This window comes from Hemicordylus capensis, chromosome 15 (genome assembly GCF_027244095.1).
Source record: "Hemicordylus capensis ecotype Gifberg chromosome 15, rHemCap1.1.pri, whole genome shotgun sequence".
NCBI lineage: Eukaryota > Metazoa > Chordata > Lepidosauria > Squamata > Cordylidae > Hemicordylus > Hemicordylus capensis.
In genome coordinates, this window is record NC_069671.1 from 5919869 (window position 1) to 5932500 (window position 12632).

The window sequence follows — 12632 nt, forward strand, 5'->3', positions numbered from 1 at the left end:
AGGAACATAGGAAGCTGCCATATACTGAGTCAGACCATTGGTCCATCTAGCTCAGTATTGTCTTCACAGACTAGCAGCGACTTCTCCAAGGTTGCAGGCAGGAATCTCTCTCAGCCCTATCTTGGAGAAGCCAGAGAGGGAGCTTGAAACCTTCTACTCTTCCAAGATCAGTTCCATCCCCTGAGGGGAATATCATACAGTGCTCACATGTGGTCTCCCATTCAAATGCAACCAGGGCAGACCCTGCTTAGCTATGGGGACAAGTCATGCTTGCTACCACAAGACCAGGTTTCCCACCTAATGGCGCAGCGGGGAAATGACTTGACCAGCAAACCAGAGGTTGCCAGTTCAAATCCCCACTGGTATGTTTCCCAGACTATGGGAAACACCTATATCGGGCAGCAGTGATATAGGAAGATGCTGAAAGGCATAATCTCATCCTGCACGGAAGCTGGCAATGGTAAATCCCTCCTGTATTCTACCAAAGAAAACCACAGGGCTCTGTGGTCACCAGGAGTCGACACCGACTCAACGGCACACTTGAAGTAATGGATTGGTTCCTCTCACTCAAGGTGGCCACTGGCTCCCTCCAACAGGAAGGGCTTCCTGTTCAGTCTGTGTCTGTCTGGGCCATGGACGTCTTTCTAAGCTAGTTCTGAAGCCAGGCTCAACCTCTGACCCCAATCCACCTCCTGGTTCTTGGCTCCCAATGAGTGGCTGCCTACAGCTCAGGTTTTCACACCGACTCCCTTTTTTCTGTTGTTGTTGGCTAACACTGCTACTATGAACGACCACAAATGCCACTTTTCAACGAAGTGCTAAAAACAGTTTACAGAGAAAAATGAACAATAAAGATGCTCCTCGGTCACAAAAGGGCTCACAATCATTGTTGGGTTTTTTTTAAAATCACCATATCTGGTGGCAGTGAATTACTCTCGTCTATAACAAACCACTTAAATATCTTAGAGAGCAGAACATGCTTTAAATAAATAAATAGAAAGGCCAGGCAACACTCCAGAATTTTCCTCTTTCGTCTCATTTTGAGACGCAAGGTTCATTTTCCGGTTTGTTCCAAACTCAATGCCAGAACAAACGGTGCTTTAAACCCAGAATTATTTCAACAGCACATATCACTGCTTATTAGACAAAAGGCCCCTGTGATTAAGTCCTGTGGAGAACAGTTTGACTTTCTCGAGGAAAGAAAAGGACGTGCACCATTTCCAGTCCCCCAAGGTCATTGTGAACATTAGATCAATTCAGTTTTAACTACTGCTTTTATGCACGGATTGTATGCAAGGATTCATTGGCTGGACTGATGCGTCTTAGCTCAGCAGCGGCAGATCAAGGAATGCAGTCTGAGGATAAGGCAGACTGGGATACCCTTTTCTGAATCTGCTAACCTGCAAAACTTTGGGGGGAATCCATTCAGAGAGCGAAGGGGAGGGCCATTTTCTGCCACTGCGCTAGTAATGACACCAGAACTTGTTGTGAGTAGGCAGGACCAGAATACGAGATTAGGATAGAACATTCATAACGGAGTTTTTCCACACTCGGCTTTTAGTTCACATCTCCTCCGGGATGGAGGTGTGTGTTCACATATTGGCCAAATTCACCCCATAGTCCCTGCAAGCTATCGGGGAGCACTTCACACAAAGTTCGGGCTTTTCAGTGTGCATTAGAGTGTAGCCTGATTTATATCTGGGGTAAAAAACCCCACACTTTTTGCATCGGATTTTTGGGGAAATTTGAACTCGCAGTAAAGCCCTGCAGTAAACCCACGGTAAGGTCTGCTGTCTGGGAAAGCTCAATGGCGTGTCTTTCGAGCCGAACTCTACTGTCCTGACATTCTTAACTTTGTATTTATATACCGCTCAGCAGACCAGATTCCCCAGAGAGGTTTACAAAGAGAACATTTAAAAACAAAACAAAACCTAAAACAACAAAAACCAAACCAAAACACTCAATTCTAACAATTAAAACAACCAGAAAGCTGCTACAGAGCCAGCACAAGTCAGCGAAGCAGCAATTACGAATCAAAAACGTGCCGGAAGAGGAAGGCAGACTCCGAAATGAGTACAAAGCAGCAGACAGCTGAACCGCTCCAAGATGGCGCCCACTACTGAGAAGGCTCTCTCCCTAGTGGCCGTCTGGCACACCATAGTGGGCGCAGTGCCTGGAGGAGAGCCTCCAAAAATGATCTTAAAGATAACTTTAAAATTCTCATAATGAAAAACAAGCATATTACAAGTATTATGTGCCTATTTTGCAACGGTACAACAGTCTGGCCAATCTATCACACCAGCTTTTGTGTAACATATATAAAATAGTAAGGGGCAGCTGTGTTGATAATGTTATTAAAGTTATCACAAGGTATCTACAGACTGATCACCATAAATGTTCTTAAATTATGCTCCTTTAGAGCAATTCAGTCTTGAATATATTCAAAGAGCAGTCCTTTGAACCCTGCTGTGTCTTCTGCTCCGCCCAGACGGAAATCTGAAATAGTGCCCCAAGAAAAACCCAAAAGCAGCTAATTTAGTTGCCTTTCCTTGACATTTATGCCAAAAGTAAAGCCATTTGAAGTCAGTCAGAATTCTAATATCTGGATTAATTCCAATATGCTTTCCTAGAGGTGTGTCAGAATTAGACTTGTTGAGCTGTTTTGCACCACTATGTTTTAAGACCAAAAAGTAGATTCAAGCCTCTTTCTCTTTCAGTTACAGTGTTAAATACTAACCTTGCGGCACGTTCATTAACTTATGTTAATATAAGCTGTACATAATTTATCTTGGGTAAACTGAGGACAGATTCAGCTTTTGCACGAGGCTCTGCTTTGACTGAGACACTCTGCTCTTGCAAACGTGTTCTGATTATCTTAGAATACTTGAAATCAGAACTTCAGACCTCTAGCTGGTTTTGGACTACAACTCACACCAACCCCAGCAACAGTGGCCAATAGTCAAGGATGATGGGAGCTGTAGTCCAGCATCTGCAGGAGGGCAGAAGCTGGGCAGCCCTGCTTTAAATGAAGCAGAATGGAGCAAAATCCCTCAATAAGATGAGTTACAAGAGGTAAAATGGAAGTGGGAAAAGCTAATTAACCAACATCCACAGGGTTGGCCTGCCTATAGCCCTCTTTCGCCCTCCTGAATGGAGATTCCCATGATCCATGGCAGCTGAATGCATTCATGCATGAATGCTCCAAGATTTGTGTACACCATTCAGTAAGGTGGACAGTCTCTCAGCTACATTGAGCTATTGAAGTCTGTGGCGATTCTGCTGCTCTTCACAGGCTGAGCACCCTGTTCCATTAAATCATTCCTTACTTCCTTTTCATTATTTTTTAAAATCTTCAACTGTCACCTTCTTATGCTATGGTCTGGTTCACACAATTGTTCAAACCTAGGTTTAAAGTCGGTAGTCAAACATTAATGTGATCGTGGGAACCCTTGCCAAGGTGGGGATCTCAGATTCATCTTGGGACACGAACTGACCTCGGTAATCTTGGCATGAGTTCACATAACCATGCTAATGTCGGTTACTGACTAAACCTAGATTCAAAAGATTGTGTGAACCTGGCCTATGTATCCAAGACTAAAACAAACAAATTAGAACAGCGCCAGCAGAACACTATACGCCTGCCTCTCTACCTCCTCTGCTCTCAAAGCCGAGATTGCTCATCCCACCCATGTGGTGGCTGTTCGCACACCACACATATACAAGAAAGTGAAAACGATTTTGCACGTAACTGGGAGTCAGCCTCCTTTATCACTGCTTCCTGCATTTCAGGGCTGAATCCTGGCCTTAAAAATAGGATTGATGAGCTCAAGTTAAGGTCTGCATAATGGCATCATTTCAATCTTGGGCCATGACCCGTGGCCATTCCCGTAGTGAGAACTTGATTCACAAACACATGAATCACCACAACATTCATTTCTAGCTTTGCACAAATAATTTGATCGGTGCCAGAAGCTAGCAAATACCCCACCCTAAAATATACTTGAACGTGAAAGGAATTCATCTATAACGGCTGCTTTAGAAGAATCACACTCTCCATTACGTCCCTCAAACCAAATCCATCTGATCATTAAGATCTTTTTCGGCCTTGGAACAAAGCCCTTTCTTAGCTGAGAGTTGATCTCATCAGAACCAATTAAAGTTCCATGCCACGGACCTGACCTGTGCCATTAAGAGTTTGGAAGCAGCTATTTTTCCCCTCCTCTCTCTCATCTCTCTGAATAATTCCAAACAGCTGGCTGCAATCTCATTACAACTCATAAGTAACCATGTAAAGTCAGCTGCTTTGGCAAGAGCTATTTTGCAGGAGAAAAGAAACAAGATGAGAACAAGAGTTCATTTTTCCTCCCTTCCCAAATTATGTTCCAGAAAATGTTTTTTCCACGCTAACTTGCCTCCGTGCAAGGTGCATTATCCATCAAGAACACTAATGGAGTGAGCTTTTGACAAGATCTAGCATATGATGTGTAGGTGCCAAGCTAATATCTTATCCATCTTGGTTAAAGATACCTGTAAATCCTACAGAAGTGCATCAGGAGAGAGGAAGAAGAAAAAGGAACCAGGAAGGCAGTGTCACCATCACTAGCTGCTGCAGCTATTGCAGCTTCCCTATCTGGGATTGGGTTTGTCCACTCACAGAGGCCTGAGTAGACTTATCAAGAGGTGGATCGAGGAGGAGGTGTTGGTGTTGGTGGAGTGAGACATTGCCAAAAATCACTCTGTGCATTCATCTCCTGAGATGGTATCAATGGCCTGAATTTGTGGGGCCTGCCTGCCTGCCTGTCTAATCAACCCCGCTGAAAGAGGTTCAAATGCTGACCACGGAGGGAGACAGAAGAGAACGGTGTCCTAAGCTTGGACCACAGACTGGAAGAAAAGCACAGTGGGCGCCCCAACAGCTGCCCCTCTGCAGGGCAAGCAGAAAAAGTCTCCTATTAAATGAAATTCTCAAACATGCAAGAAATTTGCAGCATGTCCAAAAAACCCCACCAAAAAACAAAAAACAAAAACCCACCCTCTGAAATACCTTAATCATCCTTAATGTGCTGTAGGAAACAGCGTGGAAAATGCACATTGTTTGTAAAACAACAAAAAAAGACTCCAGTTCCCATTCTCTCTCTCTCTCTCTCTCTCTCTCTCTCTCCAGTTCAATCAGAGCATAGACATATCACACAAGAATGGAGGCAGTTCATGCTCATTTAATGGTGAAATTAAAGAAGTGAGAAATCTAGGGAGGAATGCGGCATTTTCTGTTCCTCCTGCAAGACCCCTGAGGAATCCACACCGCTCTCCCCTTTGCCAACCTTTTTGAAGCACACTTATGATCATTTGCACATTACCTTTTGCTGATTCAGACCTCTTAGGCAAATCCAATGTATCAAAGTTTCTGTCCACATCGCCATTCTTCTTTCCTGCACATGAAACAGAAGAGTGAGCAGGGAAAGGTTTCAGTGCGTGGATAAGCTTAAATCAGTCACTGTGGCATTAAAAAGGAGTATAAACGGAACATAAACATCAAATTACACACACACACACACACACACACACACACACACACACACACACACTTCATCATATGCATGCACTCTGATTATATTTGTGCAAGCACATAGGGCATGCAACTGAACATCTCCATGGATGAAATTCAAAAGTAAGAAAAAGTAAGATGTGTTTTCTTCTGGACTGGTTAACGGGGCTTGTTGGGTTTCAGCCAGCAGGCCTGCTTCCAAGTTTTCCTGAACTCCGAACAAAATTAATTCAGAATTCCAAGATCTTTACCCCAGTCCTCTAAGCTGCTAAGAGTGACAAGGACTTCCCTCCCTTGCTTAAGTCTTGCTTAAAGCATTTGGGTGCCTGGGGTGGAAATCGTAGAAAGCACCTCTAAAGAAGACGAAGAACCAATTGACAGAACAACTCCCCCACCAAGTTGGACCCAGGAGAGGAAAGAAACAGCTCTTGGCAACTGGTGCTTTTAGTGTGCGCCTGTACACATTCTTGGTGAGCTCCTCAAAGGTCGTTCATTGGTACACTCATAGGATCAAAGCTTTAGAACTGAGATGGAGAATTGGCAAAGAAAATTGTAAGAGAAGCTTTGTTCTCATCACCTCAGTAGTGGTAACTGATGGATAGGAAAGGATTTCCAAAATTGCAGTATTGAGAGTTCTCCCTCTCCTCTCTCAGCTACTTCTCTCTAATCAACAGAAGGTGACAGGGAGATGGAGAGGAAAAAGACAAATGAGTCCAGATCTCTCCAGGACTCACTGCAAAGCACTGTGGCCACCCTGCGTAACAGACTGAGATAGGGCCAGAACTGATATAGCAGGGACTCCTCCCCCTATATGGGCAAGGTCCTGCTTAAATCTGATTGGCCGCATCTCCAGAGAGAGTGGGAGGAGCAACCCATATCTGGAATGCACTTCTCCACTGCAGGAGACACATCAACACTACAAACACAACCCAATTCTATTCAACTATTATTACTTCCAACACTAGGAATTGCATAGTTTGGTGAGGATGCTGAGAATTCTGGTAGAAATCTGTTTGAAACGTCTACGGGCCTAACCAGATGAGACATGGGAGATCTGTAATTGGACTGTCCTATGTTTATTTTAAAAAACAGATGCGTGGGGGAAAACATGAATGCACTGAACTGTATTCAGGAAGGAGATCCAATAACAGATAGCCAATTGTGGATTTCCAACATCCATCCAATTTGGCTCTCAGATCTCAAAGCCCACGATAAATTCACTGGTTGGCTTTACTGACAAACTGGTTTATGGGGTTTGCATGTCAGTATGTCACGCTCAGTGTGTAAACTCAGGTCTCTGGCTTCCCCATCCAACCACAGTTCGAATCGTAGTCCGTGCACATCCTTAATTCAAACCCATTTTTGATTAACTCTTTTGACATAAACTTTTGCTGAAGTAACTGAAAGGAATCCACAAGAGCCCCCTCCCAAATCTTTCGTTCTAATTTTTGGGCCACTCAAACAAGGCAGTGATGCCCTGTTTGGGGAGGCAAGCAACATACACAGATGTCAAGATGTTAGTAATCATGATAGGATGCTGCACTTTGTGATGACAGCCAAGTCTGACTGGTTAGCTAAAAACTGTGCTCAGCTTGTCACTTCTGAAAATGGAGGAAATAACGAAATTTCACAGCAGAAGCCAGAAGACCAGAGGGGAGAAAGAGTGCAGTTGCAAGAGACGAGTTTCAAAAGCCAAGAGACTCCCACTCCGTTTTATCTATACTGCCTGCTTAGAATTCTCTGCGGCCCCCAAACTTCTTTTTCTTTGTTTCTAAGCCTGTCCAGTTTCAACACTAAGTCTGTCCAGTTCCAGCTCCTAGGGTAATGCTTTTTTAATCTCTGCCCGGTACAACACATATCACAATTCAGCACACGCGGTGCTTGTTTCCCTGTTGTTATTTAAAACTCCCTCCATGCCGCTTGCAACAGAAAAGTTCTCGAAGCGGTTTGCACAGCAAAAGAATGAGATGTTTCCCTGTCCCAAAGGGGCTCACACTCTAAACCAGGGGTGGACAAACTTGGCCCTCCAACTGCTGCTGAACTACAACTCCCATCATCCCCAGCCACAACTGGAGGCCCAGTTTGCCCGCACTTGCTCTAAACAGGGACTTAAGAGAGACACCAGCATCAGGTCCAGGAGGAATGCTTAGCTGGGATAGACCAGTCTTCTCCCACTGAAACGTGTAAGAGAGCCATCACTCAAAAACGTACCTCTTTGCCCAGTTAGTAGGGACTGATGCATCGTTACAACAAAATACATGCTGCAGATTAAAGAACACAACGGCAGGAATCATCTGCCATTGTTAACTGACTTATCAACAACTTAATAAAATAATAATAATAATAATAATAATAATAATAATAATAATAATAATAATAATAATGATGATAATAATAATAATAATACATTTATATCCCGCTCTTCCTCCAAGGAGCCCAGAACTTATTAAAGCAGTCCCAATTAATTGGGCAACATAAAATATTAATTATAATAAATATTAAAATATTAATATAAATTTCAATATAAATATTAAATAAATAAATAAATAAATAAATAAATAAATAATATAGCGAGGAGAGCTGGTCTTGTGGTAGCAAGCATGACTTGTCCCCCTAGCTAAGCAGGTTTCTCCCTGGTTGCATATAAATGGGAGACTTGATGTGTGAGCACTGTAAGAGATTCCCCTCAGGGGATGGAGCCGCTCTGGGAAGAGCATCTAGGTTCCAAGTTCCCTCCCTGGCAGCATCTCCAAGATAGGGCTGGGAGAGACTCCTGCCTGCAACCTTGGAGAAGCCGCTGCCAGCCTGGGTAGACAATACTGAGCTAGACAGACCAATGGTCTGACTCAGGATATGGCAGCTTCCTATGTTCCTATTATAACTGCATCTGGCAGCATCATTTTGGAAGGAGGATTTCCCCCTTTATTCTCACAGAGAAGGGCCTACCGTCATAATACAGGGAAAGCATGGTTTTCTTCCCAAAATTATTATTTTAGTCACATGAAAATCTAATCAAGCAACCAACCAATTCAAGGCTGAGAGTCTCCAGCCATTGGACTACAAGGCCCATCATCCCTAGCTGCAATTTATTTGGTGGGCGTTGTGATCCAACCATAGTTGGAGGCCCTCAGATTGGCCACCTTTGAACACATGGAGTAAAACTCTTTTGATTAATTCACTAACATTTATTTAATAGGGTAAAAGCTATAACTTGCTCTCGGCCTAGCACCTTCTATTTGGTGGACTGTTCCTCAAGAAATATGGAGGGAAACACGGGAGTTTTTCTCTCTCTTTCCCCCTTCAGATAACTCAATGGCAGGTTTACAGCCTCTCCGGAACCCAACACACAAATACAAAGTTATCACAGCTTTGAATGTATGGTATTCTCTCCTTTCTACTAACTCCCTATCCTCAGCTGTGGCTGACAAAACCCAGGCCCTCCTCCCAAAGGGGGAAAAGATATTTTTAGATGAGGAACGCTTCTCAAACCCTTGCCAGGAGAAAGACAGCTTTTAAGATGGCTGCTGACAGGTCCGCTTTATGGGACATGCCTATCAGAGCTGAGGAAGTCTGCGGGGATATGAGAGACGCCTGACAAGAAATCTGCTTGTGTAATAAACGGTTTGCAATCTCCCTTGCCGTGAAATTAAAAGCTTCTCCGATGCCATATTTTCTCACAGAGGAGGCTGTCAAGATAACCAGAGACGTAGCATTTGGCCATTGTTCTCTTTAGACACCAGAGTCTCTTCTGGACATCGGGAAGAGCCAGGAAAGAATCTGAGATCTGACCAAGAAGTAGGAAGAAGGAACTAAAGACTTGAAGTCTCTAAGGCCCATATCTTCAAACCTGACAAACAAAATCCAAAATCCGAGATCACGATGCACACCTTGAGATGAAAATCACAAAGTCTGCGCTACTGGGGGTATTGGAACTCCTCAAAGCGCCATTCTCCATTCCCACCACAGGGTGGCAGCCAATCATGGGGCTATTACCCCAAGTAGTACAGTGGTGGGTGGAGGTTCTTTAAATTCTGACCCAAGCACTGGCCGGGAGGGAAGGCTGGGTGAGTGGGGAGAATGCTGAGAGTGTCTGTGCGGAGGGCAGGGAGTCACGCAGGGGAGGCTGGGAAATTTTTGGAAGGGTGATATAGAAATCAAATAAATAAACAAAATAATGAATAAATAAACAAACAAGTGTGGGTATCCCCCCCCCTTGCTTTCCCCCTCGCAAAGGATCACAGAACAGGAGTATGCAAAGCTCCTGAACCAGGGTGAGACACTTGTCCTACCCTAAAAATAATAATGTGAAGGAGCCTAAGGGGTAGCAAGGGTATTGGGGCAAGCTTTGGCTGTCAATGTAAACCTGGCTGCAAATGTCCCAGCTGGAGAGGTCTCAGTGCAGCCTCTTCCTTGCTGCTCTCAGACAAGTACTCTGATCAGAAGAGAAAACCTGCCCGATGACATCATCCATGCGCTAACTAACACCACAGATCCAAACCGGCTGAAGAGTCATGCACGGAGGGCTGTGCATGCTTCCGTCCTCAGCATTCAACCTTGTTTGTAAGGGCCAAAGGGGGGAATTATAGAAACTCTGGGGGGAAAGAAATGCCAAAAGAAGAAAATTCCAAAAGAACTCACCTTGATTGAACCACTCCTCTAATAACCCGAAAAGCAGCAGAAGAAGCAAAGAAACAAAACAAAAGATTTTTTTCCCCAAGAGGAAGGAAAAGCAGAGAGCAATCAAAGCAGGCAGAATGTTACAGCACAGATGTAAACCCTAGAGCTACAGCTGAAGGGGGCAGCTCTGAATTGGCCTCTGCCCCACCCCAAATATGCCTCCAAGCCCTTTCTATGTTTAATTTGCCACAAACACCACCAAAGGGAGGGAAAGGAACACACTAGCTCCTGTGATGAAAATCCCTGAAATATGTCACAGAATTCATCTCACACATCCTGACCACAACCTTACAAGGCAGGCCAGCTATTCATATTCCCTTTCTATAGATGGGGAAAATCCCATGGTGAAGCACTACCTGAACTGTACCAGTTCTATGCAGGGGAGGACAGACTCACACATTTGGATGCTGACCCAATTCAAGTAGCTGCCATAGGGAAGGCATCAAGAGGAGAGCTGGTCTTGTGGTAGCAAGCATGATTTGTCCCGCTACTAAAGCAGGGTCTGCCCTTGTTGCATTTGAATGGGAGACTACTTGTGATCACTGTAAGTTATTCCCCTCAGGGGATGGAGCTGCTCTGGGAAGAGCAGAAGGTTCCACGTTTCCTCCCTGGCAGCATCTCCAGATAGGGCTGAGAGAGATTCCTACCTGCAACCTTGGAGAAGCCACCCCCAGTATGGGAAGACAATACTGAGCTAGATCGACCAGTGATCTGAGCTAGATCTGACTCAGTATATGGCAGTTTCCTATGTTATGTTCCTAGATTCAAAATAAGTCAAGACATCCAAATACTGGAATAGCTTTCAGAAGTGACTGTAAGATTTTTAGTTTGGCCAGGCATAAGATAATTATACTGGATATTCTTTCCTTGGGGCGTGGTGGGGGTACATTTCACTTTGACAGCTGCAATTCACTCCAAATACTAATTTAACTAAATCCCATCTTGTTCATGAAAAATCAAAACAGATACATGGCAAGAGACTTGGAAAGTCTCTTGGGGATAGGGTCGTAGCTCAGTGGTAGAGTATCTGCTTTGCATGCAGAAGGCTCCCGGTTCACTCCCTGGCAGCATCTCCACGTAGGGCTGGGAAAGACTCCTGTCTAAAACCTTGGAGAGTTGCTGCCAGTCAGTGTGCTGATCTAGATGGACCAGTGGTCTGACTTGGTATAAGGCAGCTTCCTGTAATCCTGTGTTCATATAGCTCTAGTAACTCTGCTGCAGTCAAGGCATCCTGCCCGCTGAGCTTTCAAATTCTTACCCAGACGCACTCGCAATTTTCTAAGGTTTTATTAGAGCCTTCAGGTTCTCTGCAGCAGTCATGAGACCTAGAAACTTGCTTTTATAAAGGAAAAGAACTGTCAGGGATGGACGAAAGACCTAGCTCTTCTCAAGGGCCTACTCAAATATACAATTAAACAAGGGACATCATATGATCTACATGAATTAAATGCGTGAGACAAATATGAGTTGGTGTGCAAAGGAGGAGACCAAATAACACATCATCACAGAAGAACCATCCTGCTGGACAGATTTACACTCCATCGAGTCCAGAATCCCATTTTCCATAGCGGAAAGTCATTTCCTGCAAATCGAAATTTCCCGAAAAGACCTAACAGAGCATCAGTACTGAAGACTCCCTTCTCCATTTTCCCTTCCCAGCAATTGCTATTCACTGCACACTGCCCCTGAATACGGAGGCTCTATGCCATGGCTAGGAGTTACTGGGAGAACATTCCTCCATAGGTTTGTTGTTCCCTCTTTATTCTTAGGGCTCCAGTTCCTCAGAAATGCCCGGGTGTGGCTCTACAGAGCTGAACAAGGAGAAGATCAAAGAGTCCAAGTGGCGCGAGGCTTTCTGTTCTGTGTCAATCACGTGTGGGCAGGTTCCCAACTCTCTATTCTGCAGGCCCCTCGGTGCGGTACCTTTGATCCTTCCTTTCGTCTGCTTGCGGCACACTGTGGTCCTGGTTATGCACGTTAATTGGTAGGGAGGCCTGGTGTGTGTGTGTGTGTGTGTGTGTGTGTATGTGTGTGTGTGTGCGCGCGCACGCATGTGAGCAGGAGAGTTCGACTTAATGGAATTCTCCTCTCCACCGGCTCTGTGCTTGTGTGGTCTTGGATCTCCGGGACTGCGCACTGGCAGAGACTGAGCACTGCTTTGATGTGCCACAGAATTCGCATATGTATGGTATGCACCCCACCCCCCCAGCAATGTGTGTAAAGGAGATCCATGCCATTCCTCCTCACCATTTGCACAGCGTTTGGGGATGGGGCTGTTCCTCATTGGTAGAGCATCTGCCTGCGCACGCAGGAGGGCCCAGATTCAGACCCTGGCAGCACTTCCAGGTAGGGCTGGGAAAGATCCCTGCCTGGAACCTTGGAGAGCCGCTGCCAGTCTGTGAAGGCAGTG

General features: G+C 44.9%; 1 protein-coding gene across 23 annotated transcripts in view; it reads right to left on the reverse strand.

Annotated features, from left to right (window-relative positions):
- ARVCF (ARVCF delta catenin family member) overlaps positions 1 to 12632 on the reverse strand; it is a 493848-nt gene that overhangs the window by 46649 nt on the left and 434567 nt on the right. For 21 of the 23 annotated variants that reach the window (XM_053279337.1, XM_053279338.1, XM_053279344.1 and 18 more), the window contains 2 exons: positions 10184 to 10201; positions 5358 to 5429 (listed from right to left, as the gene is read on the reverse strand). In XM_053279337.1, the coding sequence (XP_053135312.1) occupies positions 5358 to 5429; positions 10184 to 10201 (90 nt within the window). The remainder of the gene's footprint in view (positions 1 to 5357; positions 5430 to 10183; positions 10202 to 12632) is intronic. The other 2 variants (XM_053279341.1, XM_053279340.1) reach the window with 1 other exon arrangement.